The following is a 21,799-nucleotide window of genomic DNA, read 5'->3' on the forward strand; positions in this document are numbered from 1 at the left end:
GTTGTACATCGATAAAGGCAATTCCTTTAAGTCACGGTGTGCTATAACTGAACATGAAAGTGAAAGTGAGCAGCTGTTATCATATAAAAGAGACTTTCCTTTCGAGTTGAGAGGCACTTGGGTGAGAGACACATACAGTACCTGAAGGTGAGGATTTCTATCACTTCCCAATTCTTGTTATGCTTTCATCATTTTGATTATAGTTATCCTTCTTGTGTAGCACAGTTATAGAGATAATTACTGTATGTATGTTAACATTAGTTTTTATCTCAAACCTTTAATGTTTTGTAGAGCAGCACTTAGAAAAAAAGGAAATATATATAAACCTATATTTTTCTAGCTCTGGGTGTTTATTTCGTTTGATTTAATCTCTTTATAACCTGCACAAAAACCACATTTTCCAAAACGCTGCTTGTTTGTAGTGAGTAAGAGTAAATGAAAGGTACTGTGAAATATATAATTATCTGGATAGGGAGTGAATAAAGTTATATTTGATTTGATTTATTTATTTTTTACAGTTTTTTGTGATTTTACATTTGTACTTTTTAACTTCAACAAACTTTATTCGTTATATATTTTCTGAAGTAACAATTAAACAGACTTTAAGATTTTCCTGCAGCACATTTGAGTCAGTATGAGAAGTTGCAAAACAAAGGGATTTACAATATTATACATAATTATAATAATAATACTTTACTATACATGATGAATGTTGTGAAATATTTTATCTCAAATGTTGTATTGATATTGTTGTTTTTACAACAATTTGTTGTTAAAGCCATAGAAAACGACCAATCGAATTCCCCCTCACCTCACCTGCTGACTTCTAAAATGGGTAAGTAACTAAAAAATGTTTCAAACATTGCCTAATAGAGGTATACAAGTATATAGTGTAAATTCATAAGCAAGTCATGTGTGGATTTGATGAGCGGGACAATTTAACTTTTGATCAAGTGAAAGTAATTTTCTTTTTACAGTTGTTGGTTATTTTACCTTTGTACTGTTCAAATTGAATGAACTTTATTTGTTGTATATTTTCTGAAGTAACAATTCAACAGACTTTAATATATTAATAAATGATGAAAGGTTTTCCTGTGCAGACTTTGGAAGATTGTCAAATCTCTCAATGATTCTCCTACACCTCGCACTTCACTTACCACCTACTCCCACCTACCTCCACCTACTCCAAAAGGTGAGTAACATATTTCTAAACATTGCTTAAAGGTAGGGTAGGTAATTTTGGAGAAACCAGCTCGAGTGCGCTAGAAATTTGAAAATACACAACCGAAACAAATCTGCCACTTCCTTACAGAGCCCCTCCTCCAACCAACCCAGTCTCACGGCATTTAGTTTTCACCAACACGATTTTTAACCTATTGATTCGTGTTCACCAACACGATTTGCCCCTTTTTTTCGTGTTGCACAGCACGATTTTAAAAGCAATGTATTTCTACTGCCTGCAGCACGTATTTTTCTCCGGTAGGGTCGAGGAAGACCGGAAGCTGTGTGGTTCATAAAAACATGTTCTTACTCAATATCAAGCCACAGTTATTGCTTTTATTTGAAATCGTATAATTTCGGACTTTTGTTGCAGTCTGTGAGGAAAATAAATGGGGCTCAGAGCCTCAGGATACTGAAATCTGTATTTTTTAAATCTTTTTTTCCTTCTATTCTTTTCAAAATAACACACTGTTATTTACTCAACAATAACACACAATTATCCTTGCTTTTATTTATTGGTTTAATTCCATAATCTCGGGCTTTATTGGCTTCCGTCAGGAACTGAATTTCAAAATAAAAATAACCGGAAACAGACGTAGGCATTTCGAGCGATTACCCAAGATCCTCAGCTATGGTTTTAAGCTCGCTTATTGGATGTTTTTAGCCGCAATGCATGCTGGGATTTGGTGTTTATATGATATGAAATCCGGAAAACATTTTAAAAGAATAAAATAATACTTAATTCCGAGCACTCTTGCTTTTCTCTTTGAAAGTCATCACATAACGGCATTGTAATACACGGTTCGGCTGCATTGTATATTACAGATCTGCCGTAGTTCTTTATTTATAGAGCCCTGATGAGAAGACCTTTGGAAAAACTGAGAAAATTCCGCCGAAACGGAATACTTGACGTGGATCATAAATATATTCAACAATTAAACAACATCTTCAATTTCTCTTCACACAATACGTCTCCTTGCAGTATCAACACTAATTCGGCTGACTTTTACATTTGATCTAATTCACAGATTATGAAATAGTATAGCAATATGCTGTAAAATTATGTGAAAGCATGCATAAAACCACACATCTTCAGATGTTGTACGAAAACACAAGTGTCCTACACTAATAATACAAAGTTATTATGGCTGTGTGTACCTTGTGTGCACCTCCTAGTGGTTAAAGCACGTTATTGAATTATTGTGTTTTATTTGATTAAAAAAATATTAAGAGTACATACTTTCATAGGGGGAAAGTATAAATATAGAATATAAAAAATCAAGAAGATACTATAAGTGATCTCTACAATAAAACAGTTTAGTCCAGAATGTACAAAGATATTAATAGGAGGAGGTGCAAAACAGAAAAATGAATTAACTTTTATTTAAACATTAAATAACAGATTAAGGTCTTCTTTTAAATAAGAAAAAAACTTTGGGGGTATCTATCTACAGATAAATATTAAGCCTGACAAAGTACTTAACGTCTAATATATTGCTTTCCTGCAATGTTAACTATGTTGAAGCACTTATTTTAACTGATATTATACATATGAATTATACTCTTATGTATGTAGATAGAATAAGAAATGTGCAGAATATGACATAATATACAGTCTTTAATTAACTATTAGTAGAGAATAACGAGTAATGAATATACTTTATTACTCGTTTCCATTCATGTCAATTGCAGATACATGTTTAGTCTTCTCAAGCACCACCTATCAAATATCTCTCCTGATTGTTGGCACTTGACAATCACCTTACCTGAATTGTACTCAGGTGTAACTAAAGTCTGATTTAAGGGTTGTTTATATTTCACATAATTAATCAGAATCTGCAAAGTAACTCAAATAAATGCAGTGGAGTAAAAATACCAGGTTAACCTCTGAATTGTAGTAGAATTACAAAGTAACAATGAGCTGTCATGTGGGTATTAATGCTGCGCATTATGGACACAAGCGATTTTCACCCATTTATTAATTATATGTTTTACATTTGATAACACCAATGTGTTTAATACTGGCAACTTCTAATTGTGGGAAAAACGAAAACGTTCAGTAGAGACGTCCCATAGAATATTTTACGAAACACAATAGCCAGTTTGTGTAGTTCTGGGGGGGCGTTCGATTCCAGTTTTGGATAGTCTGGCGTGGTTTCGTTCCATTTCACACAGCTGTTTGACGCTCTGCGTAACCTTACGGGGACTGTAGTCCTAAACTAGTGTTTCTCAAACTTTTTCAGACCGCGGACCACTTAGCCAATAATAAAACACTCGCGGACCACCTAACTCCCCAAATATCCTAAATAAAATAATAAGCCTGTTTACCACTCCAACAGTATATTAAAAATTACAGCATAATAATGACAACTTTGTGTGAACTTCTCTATCGCTCGTTCACACATTAAATCGACAATACAAAACAACTACAGATTCTACAAGCATTTTGTTCATATGCGATTTAAACGGTAAATGCTGATAGATTTGACACATCATATGAAACGTAGACTACATTTATTATGGAGTTAATGTCCGTGCGAACAGAGCCGCAATTTACTGACAGCAAGATCGTTTGCTACTGAGAGATATGCAAAATACACCGCATTTAGTACGACAAACTTCCGCTGCGGATTTTCAAAATAAAATACAGTAAAACTATGGTTGCAGTCGCAAGTTAAATAGGAATTTAACAATAAACACAAGATAATTATTTACACTGTTACATTTACAAATAGCATTGTTTACTCACTCATACACTGCGTGTCTCTGTTGCCAACTAATGGGAGGAATGGTGCTGCTTGTGCTGAGACATCAGTGAAACAATGTCGGGATCCAAACTGGAGAGTTTGAGTCTCATATCACAGTCCACATTGATCCTGTTACGCTGCTTTGTTTTCAGACCAACAAGTGCAGAAAAACCAGCTTCACAGTTGTAGGTGGTTGGAAACGGCATCAACTGTTTCAGAGCAGCGTCAGCCAGCTCTGGGTGCTCAGGCTGGACGTGGACCCAAAAGTCTGTCAAGCTTTTCTCTCTGAAAGTCGTCCTCAGTGGCCCATCAGATGCGATGTCCACAAGGCTGTCAACCTGTCTCGGTGGGAGCTTGGAACTGACATGTTCAATGTGTGTTTTGTCCCCAAATGGATTCCTGATCCACTCAAAGCCTGCATCTAGTTCTGGGAAATATCTTCCCAGCTGAAAGTGAAGGCCTTGCAGATGTTCCTTGAAGGCTGCAACTGTGCCGCCGTCCAGCTCTTCATCTGCAGCGAGGAGAAAATCCGCCAGCGTCGGAAAACAGTCAAACTCCTGGCGATCCAGACGGACACACCACAATTCCATCTTGAGGCGTGCAGCTTTAATTTTGTCCTGCACATTGAAAACAGTAACAGCTTTCCCCTGCAGCGCTAAGTTCAGAGCATTGAGAACGCTAAAGACATCGGCCAGGTATGCCAATTGTGAGAGCCACTGGAAGTCATGCAGTCTGTCATACAGTTCATCAGTATGATGCAAGAATAACATCACCTCATCGCGCAGTTCAAATAGACGGGTGAGAACTTTCCCACGCGACAGCCAGCGAACTTCAGTATGAAAAAGCAGTTTTGTGTGTTCACTTCCCATTTCTTCACACAGAGCTTTAAAAAGACGTGTGTTCAGTGCTTTGGTTTTTATTGTATTCACAATTTTCACAGACTGGTCCAGTACTGATTTGAGGCATGGTGGCATTTTCTTCACAGCCAGCTGTTCTCTGTGAATGCAACAGTGTGTTGCTGTGGCGCAAGGTGCAACTGCGCGTATGCGCGCTGCCAGTCCCTTATGTTTTCCAGTCATTGCAGTCGCACCATCTGTGCAAATACCAACACATCGTGTCCAGTCGATATGATTCTGCACCATGAAATTGTTGACCGAGTCAAAAATGGCTTCCCCTGTGGTGTTGGTCGGCAGGGAACGACAAAAAAGAAATTCATCCTGCACACCGCCAGCATGAATATACCTTACAAAACACAGCAGATTTGCCTCGTTCCCGATATCAGTTGACTCGTCCAGCTGCAGTGTGAAAAACTGGCTTTGGCGTAAACGTGTGATCAGCTGATTTTTCACATCTTCAGCCATGGCTGTTATTCGCTGCTGGACAGTGTCATTAGAGAGTGGGACCCTGTTAATTTCGTCACTTGCGGTCTCCCCAAACAATATGTTAGTCATAACTTTGGCAGCTGGTTTGACTAAATTCTCACCTATCGAATGAGGTTTTCCTGCTTTTGCAATTAGAAGGGATACCCTGTATGATGCCTCTGTAGCCTTCGCATTTTCCCCCGGTACAAAAAACTGTGAGGGCGACTTCGTCATTTGTTTCTTAAATTCATCAAGTTTTCTCTCAAAAACTCCCAAATGTTTCCCAATGTAATCCTTGTGTTTACTTTCAAAATGTCGCTTGAGCTTGGCAGGTTTCATAGCCTCGTTCGCCAACGACTCGTAGCACAAAACACATTGTGGATTGGGATCCTCTTCATCTCCACTCCAAAAAAAGCCACATTTGATGTAGTCGCTGTGATATTTTCTCTTCACTTTAGCGCTGGACTTTCTGCATTCAAGCCGAGTTTCACAGCTTTCAGCCGGGTGGTTATTAGACAATGAACCACTCTCCTGGGACTCAGTAACGCACATAAAAGCACTTGTTGCTGCTGAATCACCTGCATCAGGACGATGCACCTTGACTGTTGCATCCGATTTTTCATTTAATTTTCTTTTAACTGACCCTGTCTTTAGCCATCGATCCATCTTGTCAGTTGACCGTTCTTTTGTTTATTTTTTTTAGTTGACCGCTCAAATTGACCGCGCAGATCATTTATGACATAAGACGTAAAACAAACGTACGTACCTACGTACCTACGTACATACACTACATCTATGATACACTCTATACTAGTAATTTTTTAACCGTTTGAGAAACACTTTAAACTTATAATATATATGAATTTCAAATGTGGCATTTTACCAATATACTCACGGACCACTTGGGGCCGCTCGCGGACCACTCTTTGAGAAAGACTGTCACGATAGCTGGGGATTATGGGTAGTGTAGTGTCTTTGGCCATCCTAAACTCAGAAATGTTGACAATCGCAATGATGCTCGAAATGTCCCTTATAGGCCTACGTCTGTTTCCGGTTATTTTTATTTTGAAAATCAGTTCCTGACGGACGCCAAAAAAGCCCGAGATTATGGAATTAAACCAATAAATAAAAGCAAGGATAATTGTGTGTTATTGGTGAGTGAATAACAGTGTGTTATTTTGAAAAGAATAACGAATTAGAAGGAAACAAATATTTAAAAATACAGATTTCCGTATTCTGAGGCTCTGAGCCCCATTTATTTTCCTCACAGACGGCAACAAAAGTCCGAAATTATACGATTTAAAATAAAAGCAATAATTGTGGCTTGATATTGAGTAAGAACATGTTTTTTATGAACCACACAGCTTCCGGTCTCCCACGACCCGACCAGAGAAAAAGACGTGCTGCAGGCAGTAGAAATACATTGCTTTTAAAATCGTGCTGCAACACGAAAAAAAGGGGCAAATCGTGTTGGTGAACACGAATCAATAGATTAAAAATCGTGTTGGTGAAAACGAAATGCCGTGAGACTGGGTTGCTCCAACACACACGAACGCGCACATGACCAATGAGGGCACGAGATAAGTTTGTGCACAGATGGAAAGCTGACAGGCAGGTAGGCCATCCAGTTACATTAGCCGGGCCGGCTAAAATGATTGGTCGTGCTTTTTACAGTACCATGGCTTCCACAGATGACATTTTTTAATGGATTTTTTGTCAAAGCACTTAAGATATTCATTGATATCGGGATGTTAAGAGCATTCCATGGAATATAACAAAAAGTGTATCTCGAGCCGGTTTCTCAAACTTACCTACCCCACCTTTAACACTAGAACTGCCAGAGGTCGCTGTATACCTAAAACCGCCAACGGGTAAAATGTACCCGCTATTGATTTGCAAGGTACAATGTTCTTTTATTTATCATACAGAACAGTGAGTTTTGATCGCACAGGGATGAAACGTATACCAATAGAATCTGTGGACTCTCAGCTTTTCATATTATATAGTTTGTGCAGATAGCATGAAATATAAAATATCGCTACCAGTGCTGATTTAAACGCTTGGTGTTAGACTTGTGTTTTTGTTTAGGTACAAATCTCTCTATCTCTCTCTCTATATCTATCTATAACTATCTATCGATCCATCTGTAATGTTCTGTTCTATTGACATATAATTGTCTACATTAACAGACGACGCGGACTACTTCTCTCATTCCGAGTGTCCATCTTTATTCAACTGGCACGTAACCTGCACACATGCATTACGTCCTCAAGGTGAGCTCAATCATCCAAGATCTTGTATTCTGCAAGATGTTACACTATCTATAACTATCTCTCTCTCTCTATCTATCTATCTATATCTATCTATCTATCTATCTCTATCTCTCTATCTAGCCTATAAGGAACCGCAGTAGACAAAAGGCGTTGCTATAGCAACACGTCATGTTTACGCTGCATTTTCTATGAGGTAAATATTACCCGCTGGCGGATATGGGTATAAATGGCAATTTTGTTGGCGATTTTTTCAATCTGACTTCTTATTGACAATTTTTAACAACAGAGGGTGCTACATAACACACTTTCAGGAAAAGTCACGGACTGGGAGACTTTAATATGCTATGGAAAAAAAGTTACATACAATCAAAAAACAGCTGCAGGTAAAATTTACCCGTTGGCGGTTCTAGTGTTAATAGATTAAATCAATCAAAATGGGACTAATGTTTTACTGCAAATGTTCACTTTACTTTTCAGTTCTGCCTCAAGAATGGAGGAACGGTCCTTGGGGGTGAGTTCATTTTTTTCAATGTGGTGTTTAGTGGCTTTTATTCAAATAACAATTTTTAAAAGCACAACAATGAACCTGCACACTCTTTTGTTGAGACTGACCATTGTTATGCAAATGTTTCTATTTGTTGTCACTTCTTAGAAACATGATGTGTTTTTTTCTTGGGTCTCAGTGACACCATTATAATCAACTGATTTTATTTTCCATTGAACAGAAAAAAAGCAGTAGACTTGAAGTTTGTGGAGGATTACAAGCCTTTTAAAGATAATGTCCAGCTCAGATTTATGCTCTATGGACCTGTTGGTGCTGGCAAGTCCAGCTTCATCAACTCTGTGGAAAGTGCTTTACGAGGGGAAATAACTGATCGAGCTAAAACAGATGCAATCGGTGGCAAGAGCTACACCACAAAAGTAAGAATCCCTTTTCAGTGTTATCATGAATGTCTTACATTGTAACACCTGAAATGTAATACTCTTTTATCTATTATATTATTTTACTTTTAAGCAGGAGACAAACTGCTATGGTGGCCCTGAAAGTCAAAACATAAAAACCTTTGACAAGACACAACAACAATTAAAAAACATGAAGTATTTCTTTCTCTGGCTCAGTGGTTAGAGATGGTGCCCCATGCTCTGAGGCTTGTGGCCTGTTAACACGTGTCATCACTCTCCCCCTATCAACACTTTGATTCTCAAATAAAATGCTGTCTGGCCCAACAAAAATATTTTTACAAAGTTGTTTCACATTGTTTTGTTTTGTAAAAATGTACTTTGTTAAAAAAAAGATATTGATTTTTAAAATGTTGTTCTATTTCGTATATGGCTTCGCCCTCTAAGGCTATCGCTATTGGGTTTACCCTTCTGCGCCCCCGCGCAGTACTGAAAACACTTGTAGTCCACGCCCACCCGCTAGGTGGGCCCCACCCTCGGGCCTCCTTCCGGTATAAATAGGGAGGTTGCCCGGCGATCTGCTCCCTCTTTTCTTCAACAACCAGCAGTTTACTGAAGCACGAGAAAAGCAACATCATGAGCAATAAAGAGTGTGTCCGTATGTGCCCGTCGGGCAATACGGGCTACATTATGAGCTACGATTTGCATCCGATATGCGCAGCCTGTCTGGGGCCAGAGCACGCGGACGCGGCTCTCAGCCAGCAGGTCGCATGTCCTCACTTTGTGCGTCTTCCTTCGTCCGACAGGAAGCGAAGGGCGGACGCTCTAGCTGCTGCGGGTGAGGAAGACGTCTGGGGTGGGCAGGAACCCATCCAGAACACACCACCGTGGCTCCAGAGGAGGCGGAGGAGATCGCTAAGGCGGCCAGCACGGCGCTCTCGCTGTGCGCAGCCGTGGCGGTGTCCCAGGCGAGGATTAGCAGCCTGGATGACACAGATCCAGCGTCACCTCTGGTTACAGCAGGCAGCGGTCACAGAGCCAGCCAGGAAGGTTTTACTGGACGCTCCGATCAGCTCGGACGGGCTGTTCGGGCCCCAGTTCCTGGCCATGGTTGATTCCATGAAGGCGGCATCGGAGCAGGCGGAGGACATCCGCCAGCACGTCGGCTGGCTCCAGCCAGCGGTGAAGCAGCAGCGACACCAGCGGCGGCAGCAGCAGCCGACCCGGCCACAGCGGCAGACGGACAGACACCAGCAGCAACAGCAGCCGAGGCGTCAGAATCGTCCGTCAGCGGCGGCCGGGGCACCGGCCCACACCTCCAGGGCACCGTCCTGCACCTACGGGGATACTCCCGTTCGGCGTCTGCTCCATGAGAGCCGCCGAGGAGACAGAGCGGCCTTGACGGTTTGGGAGGGAGTGTGAGGAAAATAAAAATAAGCTTATTTTCCAACATGTTGGCTGAGTCATCAGTTTCAAATGTGTTTCACATATCCCCCACTCTGGGTAAACCAGCTGTCTATGACCTATCGGTTAATAGCCAGCAGGATTCGTTACAAAAGCCTGCGCATTTAATCTATCGATTAATAAGCTGCGGAGCACAGTAACTACACCAGCTGCCTTCAATCTGGTGATTAGTAGGCAGCATGGTTCGCTGCAGGGTTCTGGTGGTTATAACTTTCGGTTATTAAACCACAGACCTCGCGGCATTCCTCTATCCGAGATACGCCACCTACACATGGTGACAATAAGCCCATGAGCGCCGTGGTAACGCCCAGTGCTTGAATTGGAATGAAAAAGGTGCCAGTACTCTAAAATCAGCAACTTTTTCAAGTCAATTTTATATATACAGCCCACAAACAAGAATTTGGCTACTATAATGCTGGTGGGTTTGTCTCTTTACTACTGTATATTTTAGAAAGGTTCACTGTACTTAACATTTTTTATGATAGGCAGCGGATATGGCTAAAGCTCAGTAAGGTCAATATTAACTGAAAATATAGCAATCAAAGTCTAGATCTTCTGCTGAAGACACATGAAGCAGAGACCTTTCAGGTGAGAGCCCCTCTGGTGGTGTTCAACATTAATGACAAGGAAAAAAAGCTCTGGTCAGAAGCATTTTTTATAAAAAGCTTTAACAAAATTAAGTATTTCTGTACATTTTGAATGCAATCTAACTTTCCAACTCAGAAAACGAAAAACGAAAAAGTGCCAAAAGTCTTCTCACATGGCTGAGCTGCTTTGCAATATACTTCACCACTGAAGAATACAAATATGTATAAAGTAAACTATGATGCAATCTAACTTTCCAACTCAGAAAAATGATAAAGAGCATGAACAAAGAACATGTAAAAACAAATGCAAAATTTGCACAATCTAAAATGAGAAACTGTAACTGCAAGTAACAAAGTCTGAGCCATGGTAAAGAGTTACATTGAACACCAAGCTGATCAGATAACTCCCTGGTTGGTCTGAAGTCCTTCTATCTCCAGGATCTGTACAAATTGGCACATTATGCCAAAAGTCTTCTCACTGGGTGAGCTGCTTTGCAATATACTTCACATTGTTAGAAAAGGCTCCAGAAGGCCTTGGGGACATCAGTATCAGGGGCTGGAGCTGGACAGGCTCTTTCATCAGCACTTCTCCTTCCCTTTGCCAGCCAGGACCTCACATACTGTTCCGGATTGAACTGTCCTAGTGATGGTCCATTACATTTAATGAAAACCAGGCTGGACAGTCGGCTGACAGAGAGAGCATTCCTTTTTGCAGTAAGGATATCGTTCATGCAGCTGAATGCCCGCTCACACTCACTAGAGGAGACAGCGATGGTTCGGACTGCTTTCAGTAGAGGCTCCATGGCAGCAGGTGTACGGGATGCCCTGGTTTCCTTGTATTCGCGAAAGCCCTGAACAGTCTCTCTTCTGTCCACTTTCAACACTTCGCACAAACGTAGCACCTCTACGTCCCCATACTGTACGTCTAACTCCTCTTCAGGCCAACTTCCAGGATGGTTAACTTTCATGTCCTGGATTAGCTGATTGTCCCGGGCCTCCCGGCCATGTAATGGGATTTCTCTTGTGCTGACATGAGAGGAGGTTGTGGAAGTCATTCTGTGTCTCAGATTCTCTACCATACTGCGGAAAAACTGACCTGCATGAATCTGTACAAGCCTGCCATTCTCACGCAGGGCAACACCCTTGAAGGACTTCTCAGCTAGAGCTGTATGAACTGTAGTCATGTGTGGGCCAGGCATGGTGACCATGGATTCAAAAACTCGTATTTCTCGAGTTAAGAGCCTATCTGCTGTAGGCAGTGTCATCTCTCTTTTTTGGAGTTGCCGAGAGAGGTCGCTGAGCTCTGTGAGCGCATCGTACATCAGTCCCAGATTGCTGACAAACGTTGCAGATGTGAGCACATCATCCAGGCCCTTGTACTTTGCTCTGTCTCTGGAATCCCTGCTCGTGTCGTTTGCAGCATTTGTGAAGTGATCATGAAGCACTCGGTAGTTTTCCCAGACTGCTCTGACGCTCCTTTCACTTGAAGCCACCCAGCGGATGGACAAAACACGCCCTATCACCAGGAGACGCTGTCCGACTGCTTGCGCACACTGCGCTAACTGCCTCTGATTTTTGGGGGAGGCATGGAACAAGGAATAGAGTTTGTCAAAAAAGATCTGGAAATGATTGAGCCCTGAGACCTCCTTGACCACATCCCCAACTGCCAGCTCTAGACGATGATTGGAGCAGTGCCACACAAACAGGCTTGGGAATTTACTACACAACTGGGTAGCAACGCCTGTTCTCTTCCCTAGCATGACTGAAGCCCCATCACATGCAAAAGAAACGAAACACTGACCTAAAAAGTCCTCGTTAAAATCTCTTCCAAGACACTCCATTAACGCCTTTGTGATGTCATCAGCCGTTGTTCCATCCAACTCGATCAGCTCCCAAAAAAACGTTTCGGGCTCAGCATCAGCTAATGCTGAGCGTAGACACACAACAAGCACCGTTTTACCACTAATAGTGGTAGATTCATCGACCAAAACACAGAGTTTTCTTTGGTTTTCTGTAATGTCTTTTGCCATTTTTTTCTTCAGCTCATGAGCTATGTGGTCGATGATTTCGCCACAGGTTTTATTGGAGTGCAAAACCCTGCCCACGTTCAGCCCATTCAGTTTCTGTACATTCAAATCAATTGGCATGTCTGTGAATGGCCGGCTATGTATGCCAATTTTATATGCCGTTCGAAAAACTCTGATAGTGGTGTCTAATTCAGATTTATGCATAGACTGCACTTGATGTTGAATAGTTTCACGTGAAGCAGATGTAAGGATGTCAGCAGCTTTTACATGGGCTTGTGATTCTTTATGTTCTTTGATTTTTTTTCTCAGGCTAGCTTGTTGTTTGCCCATGTCAACACCGAAATGAGACACTGCACACTCACCCCATTCAGTTGACAGTTTCAGTCCTTGTCCAGTGTGTATTCCCAAAGATTTGACATCTCTGCATATCCGACATCCTAGCTTCTTATCTTTAAGAAGGAGCCATGCATTGGTCTTGCAAAAATATTGCACCTGGTCCGTTGTCCAGCAGTCCGGTGCATCGCTTTGCCCGGTGTTGGTGGTGGCAGTTGAGCCAGCAGCAGCTAAAGTTAGAGGCTCTGGAGGAGGCGGCGGAGCTAGTGCTAATGCTAATGCACTAGAACTTGGAGCAGGAGGATCAACCAAAGAAAGCTCCCCATCAGACACAATTTCCAACACAGGCACAGCATTCTCTGTATTTGAAGTTTCTTCCGGCGACAACCGCTGTCTTTTTGCACTTTTATTAATCCACGCTAACATTTTAGAAATGCTAATTTGTGACGTGACTTGCTTTCCTTCTCTCGGGGGCGTGCCTGCTCTGTTCTATCACTCTACATAGCCACCCACTGGGTGGGAGTTGCACTGCATAAACACAACACACGTGCATCTAGGTATGTAAATTGTAAAGCATTAAAACATGGTTTTACTAACAGTTTTCAGTATGTTGTTACTTCGGCATTATTATTATTATTATTATTTTGAAACGTGTATTACTATTAAATCACGGTCAAATAGGTTAATTTTGACATAGTCGTTTCCACCACAGTATTTACATGGAGAAGATAAGCCCCGCCCCCTCTCCAGCACGTTCTGTTTGAATGACAGGAGTAAACAGCTGACAGCCGCTGTGAAACTCCAGCGGTTAGAACGATGAGAATGTCCGTTCGGCACCTCATGACGCATCTACTGAGTACCGGGCGGCTGTATATATATATGTGGATGTATAATAAGAACGGCGGGAGAGTGTTGAGTACTGGCACGGTGCATGAGTACCGGAGTACCGCCAGCATGCCGGTACTGAGCAAGAAGTGCCGGTACTCCATGGGTCAGAACCAGAAGTGCCGGTACTGCGTACCGGTGAGTACCGGCCCAATTCCAGCACTGGTAACGCCTCATGTGGTTATCACTGCACACACCTCCACCACCCATCCTCTGAGCGTGTACGCGCATCATGATGAGAGGCGGAGTGAATGCAACGTGTCGAGACCTCCTCACAGCCTTTTCGCTAGGCCCACCTTGGGTTGCCTCACGGGGCCTCCACCCCCCCCCCCCCCCCCCCCCACCAGGAGAGGGGGGTAAAAAGGGAGTGAGGTACTCCCGTTCGGCGTCTGCTCCATGAGAGCCGCCGAGGAAGCAGAGCGGCCTTGACGGTTGGGGAGGCAGTGTGAGGAAAATAAAAGAAGATTATTTCCCAACATGTTGGCTGAGTCATCAGTTTCAAATGTGTTTCACATATCCCCCACTCTGGCCGGTGAGCCAGCTGCCATGACCTATTGGTTAATAGCCAGCCGGGTTCGGTACAAAAGCCTGCGCTATTTAATCTGTTGATTAATAAACTGCGGAGCACAGTAATTACACCAGCTGCCTTCAATCTGGTGATTAGTAGGCAGCAGGGTTCGCGGCAGGGATCTGATGGTTATGACTCTTCGGTTATTAAACCACAGACCTCGCGGCATTCTTCTGTCCGAGATACCACAGACCTCGCGGCATTCTTCTGTCCGAGATACACCACCTATATCTAGCCTATAAGGAACCGCAGTAGACAAAAGGCGTTGCTATAGCAACACGTCATGTTTACGCTGCATTTTCTATGAGGTAAATATTACCCGCTGGCGGATATGGGTATAAATGGCAATTTTGTTGGCGATTTTTTCAATCTGACTTCTTATTGACAATTTTTAACAACAGAGGGTGCTACATAACACACTTTCAGGAAAAGTCACGGACTGGGAGACTTTAATATGCTATGGAAAAAAAGTTACATACAATCAAAAAACAGCTGCGGGTAAAATTTACCCGTTGGTGGTTCTAGTGTTAATAGATTAAATCAATCAATCACACTTTCATAATAAGCCCATGAGCGCAGTGTTAACGCCTCATATGGATATTACTGCACACACCTCCATCCATCCTCTGAGCGTGTACACGTCTCATGATGCGAGGCGGAGTGATACGCAGCGTGTGGAGGCCTCCGCACAGCCCTTTCGCTCTAGGCCCACCTTTAGGCCATAAGGTGAACCCTGTTATCGTTTCAACCCGCTCCACAGAAGTGGAACTACACAATCTTTAGTTCATAAAAAAGAACGAGTCATGATATCCACCAAAAAAAAGTTCGTCGCTAAAATTCCTGTCAATTCTTCTAGGCACGTAATTATTGGCTGAACTAGTCCCTTCAAAGCGTAATAATATCTTGGTCAAAAGTAGTGCCACGGTCCGTCACGTGATCGCGCTACACCAATTGGGTAGCTGCATATACCGGTATCAACAAACAGATTTGGAAAAAATGGCGACCGCCATGGTTTCATCGAGTAGCGGGGACGAGGAAAACGCACCAGAAAGTCTCAAAAAGTCAAAATTATCAACACACAAACATTGTTACATGCATATTACGTCTGTGAAGCACGAAAAGGTTGATTATTTTACCAATACAAGATGGAATACGTACAGGACAAGCTTACAAATACAAGTTACAAATACAATATTATCATATTACAATAATAATAATAATAATAATAATATAATATATATATATATATCTATAATAATAATATATATATATCTATAATAATAATCTATATATATCTATAATAATAATCTATAATAATAATAATGCAATTCATCAAATTATTATATGATGAATGAGTAAATAAATGAATCAATGGTCATTGGTATAAGTACTGCATTTTATTGATCTAAATTACTTAACGTAACAAGTTAACCTTCTTCTTGGACGCAGCTATGTATGAAATCAAGTCATGTTTATTTCAAGAGTGCATTTAACATGTACAGGGTAACAATAACAACAGACAGACACAAAGTCCTCAGTCTAATGGAATAATCCACGAGCTCAGCCAATGAACCTAGCGATGCGAACATGGTAGTCCAGGAATGTTGTTGTAGCTGGAGTTGGCTGATAAACGCTGCTAGCCAATGTTGATTCGATGGTCAACTCTGTTCCCAGATAGTAAAACCTCTCACAAATACCGCGTATATAACGCAAATACCTCGGACTTAGTGATGTATTAAGACATATGACAAAACATGACATAAAACAAGCATACAGCACTGTTTAGAATCCATTTGGTCTGGTTTAGCGTAACCATGTAGGCGGCCATCTTTCACTTCTGTTGACAATATGCAGCTACCCAATTGGTGTAGCACGATCACGTGACAAACCGTGGCACTACTTTTGACCAAGATATTATTACGCTTTGAAGGGACTAGTTCAGTCAATAATTACGTGCCTAGAAGAATTGACAGGAATTTTAGCGACGAACTTTTCTTTGGTGGATAAGCATGACTCGTTCTTTTTTATGAAATAAAAATTATGTAGTTCCACTTCTGTGGAGCGGGATTTCTTTTCTAAAGGACTTTTCGAGGTTCACCTTGCGGCCTACTTGGGTTGCCTCACGGGCAGCGGCGGCGAGGGCTCTGGCGTGGCTCGTCGTCATGACAACCACAACACATCTCGAGCATGCGCGCCCGCTGTCAGAGTGTTTCTCGGCGTGGCAGCGCATGTGTTTGATGGACGGATGGATGCACAGGCTGATCAGCAGAGGGTACACCCTGCAGTTCAACCCTGTCTCCTAAAAATTACGTTCCCACAGAACTAAACTGCATTCTCAATTACGTTTAGCTAGAAACGTATTTTCTCCCACGTTACGTTTGTTATGAACGTATCTCAAATACGTTTATTTTCTACATATCTTCTAGAAACATTTCTTCTCCCACGTTACGTTCGTTATGAACGTATCTTAAATACGTTTATTTTCTACATATCTTCAAGAAACGTATTTTCTCCCACGTTACGTTCGTTATGAACGTATCTTAAATACGTTTATTTTCTACATATCTTCTAGAAACATATCTTCTCCCACGTTACGTTCGTTATGAACGTATCTTAAATATGTTTATTTTCTACATATCTTTGCCATTTATTGCCTTGCTTATAATAATGATAATAGTCATTTATAAATATCATTTTAGAGCACACATTTGAAATCGAGAATCGGGCTCGATATATGGTTAAATTAAAATCAGTAGGCGAGGCTGTAATTTCGGCAGCTGTTACTCTCATGAGCGAGGCAGAAAATAATAGTTTTAACATGACAAAAAGCTGCTGTGTCGTTTATTGCACCTCAAAGATTAAAACAAATCCAGAGTTACTTGTTTCTGTACTTCCTCTAAGAAGAAAGGACAGTAAAAGAAGAGCTCTGTGGCTTCAGGCTTGATCGCCGTTCAAATGACAGCGTTGGTTTCCCCAAAAGTGGGCGGGGCTGTAAAGTGACGTTTTACTATCATCTATTATTCAAAACCATTCTATTTATTCTAACGTAAATTACATGCCAGTGTTTTATCTTTTTATTTATTTGTTTTTATTTTAAATCGTATAATGTCGGACTTTTTTCCCGTCTGTGAGGAAAATAAATGGGGTTTAGAGCCTCAAAATACTGAAATCTGTATTTTTTTAAATCTTTTCCTTCTAATTTGTTATTATTTTCTAAATAACACACTGTTATTTACTCAACCATAACACACAATTATCCTTGTTTTTATTTATTCGTTTAATTCTATAATCTTGGGCTTTTTAGCCGTAAATAAAGTCACCGGAAACAGACGGGACATTTCGAGCGATACACACCACAAACCCACCGAACTGATTACCCAAGATCCTCAGCTTGAAGCTCGTTGATTGGATGTTTTAGCCGCAATAAACGCTGGGCTATGGTGTTAATAAGTTGTGATATCCGAAAACGAAAAATAAAATAATACCTAATTCAGAGTGTTCTTGCTTTTCTCTTTGGAAGTCATCACATAACGGCATTGTAATACACGGTTCGGCTGCATTAAATATTATACATCTGCCGTAGTTCTTTATTTATAGAGCCCTGATGAGAAGACTTCTAGACAAACATGAGGAACTGCTGCCAAAACTGAATACTTGATGTGGATCATAAATATATCAACAATTAAACAACATCTTGAATTTCTTTTCACAAAATACGTCTCCTTGCAGTATCAATAGTAATTCGGCTGACTTTTATATTTGATCCAATTGGTAGATAATAGGTTATATTTACACCATAACGGTGCACAGCTGATAGAAAAGGACTTGTAGTTTTTAAAGATATTACTGATTTTCTTTGAATATAAGAATGTAAATACTGAGTTGAGAGAATAGTCAGGGGATTTGGGTGATGGGAGACACATCTATGGATTCAGAATTTCAATAGCGTACCATTAAATGACGGATATACCTTTCTGTCTGTGATGTTTTACAAATCAGATATTAATGTGTAGAAGTAAAACATGTGAAATAATATAGCAATATCCTGTAAAATTATGTAAAAACATGAATAAAACTACACATCTTCAGATGTTATACATACATAAGTGTTCTACACTAATAATACAAAGTTATTATTAGTATGCTGTGTGTACCTTGTGTGCACCGCCTAGTGGTTAAAGCACGTTATTGAATTATTTTTGTTGAATAATGTTATTTGATGAAAACAATATTAAGAGTACATACTTTCATAGGGGGAAAGTAGAAGGTCAATGATAGAAATATAGAATATAAAAAGTCAAGAAGATACTATAAGTGATCTCTACAATAAAACAGTTTAGTGCCGGATGTACAAAGATATTAATAGGAGGATGTGCAAAACAGAAAAACGAATTAACCTTTATTAACACATTAAATCAATCAATCAATCAATCAATCAATGTTTATTTATATAGCCCAATATCACAAATGTTACATTTGTCTCAGTGGACTTTACAGTTTGTACAAAATATCAGTATGACAATACTGATATAATATTAAAGAATACTTTAGGTTAAGGTCTTATTTTAAACAAGAAAAAAGCTTTGGGGGTATCTATCTACCGATGAATATTAAGCCTGACAAAGTACTTAACGTCTAATATATTGCTTTCCTGCAATGTTAACTATGTTGAAGCACTTATTTTAACTGATATTATACACATTAATTATACTCTTATGTATGTAGATAGAATAATAAATGTGCAGAATATGACAGTTTAATGGTGGAGGTACACACATATTGATAGATGTCTTGTAATGCGCTGTTGAGGAACCTGCGACCCAAGTTGTGTATATGATCAATAAACCTTAGAAAATCTTGAAATCTTGAAAGGGATGTGCAAAATAGCCATTATACAGTTTTTAATTAACTATTAGTAGAGAATAACGAGTAATGAATATACTTTATAGAGATCTGCAGATAAATGTTTCGTCTTCTCAAGCACCACCTATCAAATATCTCTCCTGATTGTTGGCACTTGACAATCACCTTCCCTGAATTTTACTCAGGTGTAACTAAAGTCTGCTTTAAGGGTTGTTTATATTTCACATCATTAATCAGAATCTGCAAAGTAACTAAACTAAATGTAGTGGAGTAAAAATACCAGGTTAACCTCTGAATTGTAGTGGAGTAGAATTACAAAGTAAGCTGTCGTGTGGGTATATATTAATGCTGCCCATTATGGATATAAGCGATTTTTACCCATTTAGTAATTACATGTTTTAAATGTGTACACACCAATGTGTTTCCTATCGCCTAAACCTCCAGGGCTGTACACAGTTTAATACTGGCAACTTCTAATTTTGGGAAAAACGTCTTTTAAAACTACAATTCCCAGTAGATACGTGCCATAGAGAACATGTTGCGAAACACAATAGCCAGCATGTGTATTTCTCGGGGGGCGTTCGAGTCCAGTTTTGAATAGTCTGCCGTGGTTTCGTTCCATTTCAAAGAGCTTGACGCTCGGCGTAACCTTGGCGCACTACCACTCCAACATCACAGGGGTTTGTCAACGGGACTGTAGTCCCAAACGATAGCTGGGGATTATGGGTAATGTAGTGTCTTCGGCCATCCTAAATCTCGAAATGTCCCGTCTGTTTCTGGTGACTTTATTTACGGCTAAAAAGCCCAAGATTATAGAATTAAACAAATAAATAAAAACAAGGATAATTGTGTGTTATTGTTGAGTAAATAACAGTGTGTTATTTAGAAAAGAATAACAAATTAGAAGGAAAAGATTTTAAAAAATACAGATTTCAGTATTTTGAGGCTCTAAACCCCATTTATTTTCCTCACAGACGTTTATACGATTTAAAATAAAAACAAATAAATAAAAAGATAAAACACTGGCATGTAATTTACGTTAGAATACATAGAATGGTTTTGAATAATAGATGATAGTAAAATCTACGTCACTTTACAGCTCCGCCCACTTTTGGGGAAACCAACGCTGTCATTTGAACGGCGATCAAGCCTGAAGCCACAGAGCTCTTCTTTTACTGTCTTTTCTTCTTAGATGAAGTACAGAAACACGTAACTCTGGATTTGTTTTAATGTTTGAGGTAAACGACACAGCAGCTTTTTGTCATGTTAAAACTATTATTTTCTGCCTCGCTCATGAGAGTAACAGCTGGCGAAATTACAGCCTCGCCTACTGATTTTAATTTAACCATATATCGAGCCTGATTCTCGATTTCAAAGGTGTGCTCTAAAATGATATTTATAAATGACTATTATCATTATTATAAGCAAGACAATAAATGGCAAAGATATGTAGAAAATAAACGTATTTAAGATACGTTCATAAGGAACGTAACGTGGGAGAAAATATGTTTCTAGAAGATATGTAGAAAATAAACGTATTTTAGATACGTTCATAACGAACGTAACGTGGGAGTAAATACGTTTCAAGCTAAACGTAATTCAGAATGCAGTTTAGTTCTGTGGGAACGTAATTTTTAGGAGACAGGGTTGTGCAGTTAAACGGGATACAGGTGACATGCCTAACATCCCGTGAACAGTGTCTTGCGCTCCAAGCAGAGCTACGGGAACTCCTGTTGAAAGAGGCCATTTCCAGGGTTCCCCAGGAGGAAGAAAATCAGGGGTATTACTCCCGCTATTTTCTTATCCCGAAAAAGACAGGGGGAATGAGACCCATCCTCGACCGGTCAGTTTTCAACAAGGCAATAATGAAAAGGCCTTTTCACATGCTGACGGTCAAAAAGGTGCTAGAGTGTGTTCACCAGGGAGATTGGTTCACCTCTATAGACCTAAGGATGCATACTTCCATGTACCCATAATTCCGCAACACAGGACATTCCTGCGGTTTTCATTCCAGGGAATAGCGTACCAGTACAACCGTCTGTCGTTCGGCTATTCCCTGGCTCCTCGTACTTTTTCAAAGTGTGTAGAGACGGCGTTGCAGCCGCTACACAGAGGAGGGATGAGAGTACTATTTTTACCTGGACGACCTGCTGCTGCATGGCTCGCTCCAGGGAGGAAGCGGCTTTACAGACGGTACAACTCATATCGTATCTGTCAAAGCTGGGTTTCATGATAAATTGGAAAAAGAGACTCAGCCCGCATGAGAGCACGACTCTCATGGCAGAGAGTGGAGTGGACACGCTGACAGCTCTCCTTCGACGTGTCACACCCCGCAGCGTGGTGACGAAAAAGCCCCCCACAGTTCAATGGGATACAGGAAACACTCCTGTCCTCCCAGAAGCTATGTCTTGCGCTCCAAATCCGAGCTGCTGGAACTCCTGTTGAAAGAGGATATTTCCAGGGTTCCTCAAAGGGAGGAAAATCAGGGGTTTTCACTCCCGTTATTTTTCTAATCCCGAAAAAAGACTGGGGCAATGAGACATCCTCGATCTGTCAGTATTCCACATGCT

At 40.6% G+C, this 21,799-nt stretch overlaps 1 protein-coding gene across 1 annotated transcript in view; it reads left to right on the forward strand.

Moving 5' to 3' along the window:
• Positions 1-1,136: 1,136 nt before the first annotated feature.
• LOC117554471 (interferon-induced protein 44-like) overlaps positions 1,137-21,799 on the forward strand; it is a 33,626-nt gene continuing 12,963 nt past the window's right edge. The window contains exons 1-4 of the mRNA XM_034228919.1: positions 1,137-1,192; positions 7,519-7,602; positions 8,080-8,113; positions 8,328-8,523. Of these exons, the coding sequence (XP_034084810.1) occupies positions 8,398-8,523 (126 nt within the window). The 5' untranslated portion in view covers positions 1,137-1,192; positions 7,519-7,602; positions 8,080-8,113; positions 8,328-8,397. The remainder of the gene's footprint in view (positions 1,193-7,518; positions 7,603-8,079; positions 8,114-8,327; positions 8,524-21,799) is intronic.

This window comes from Gymnodraco acuticeps, unplaced genomic scaffold, assembly GCF_902827175.1.
Source record: "Gymnodraco acuticeps unplaced genomic scaffold, fGymAcu1.1, whole genome shotgun sequence".
Lineage (NCBI taxonomy): Eukaryota > Metazoa > Chordata > Actinopteri > Perciformes > Bathydraconidae > Gymnodraco > Gymnodraco acuticeps.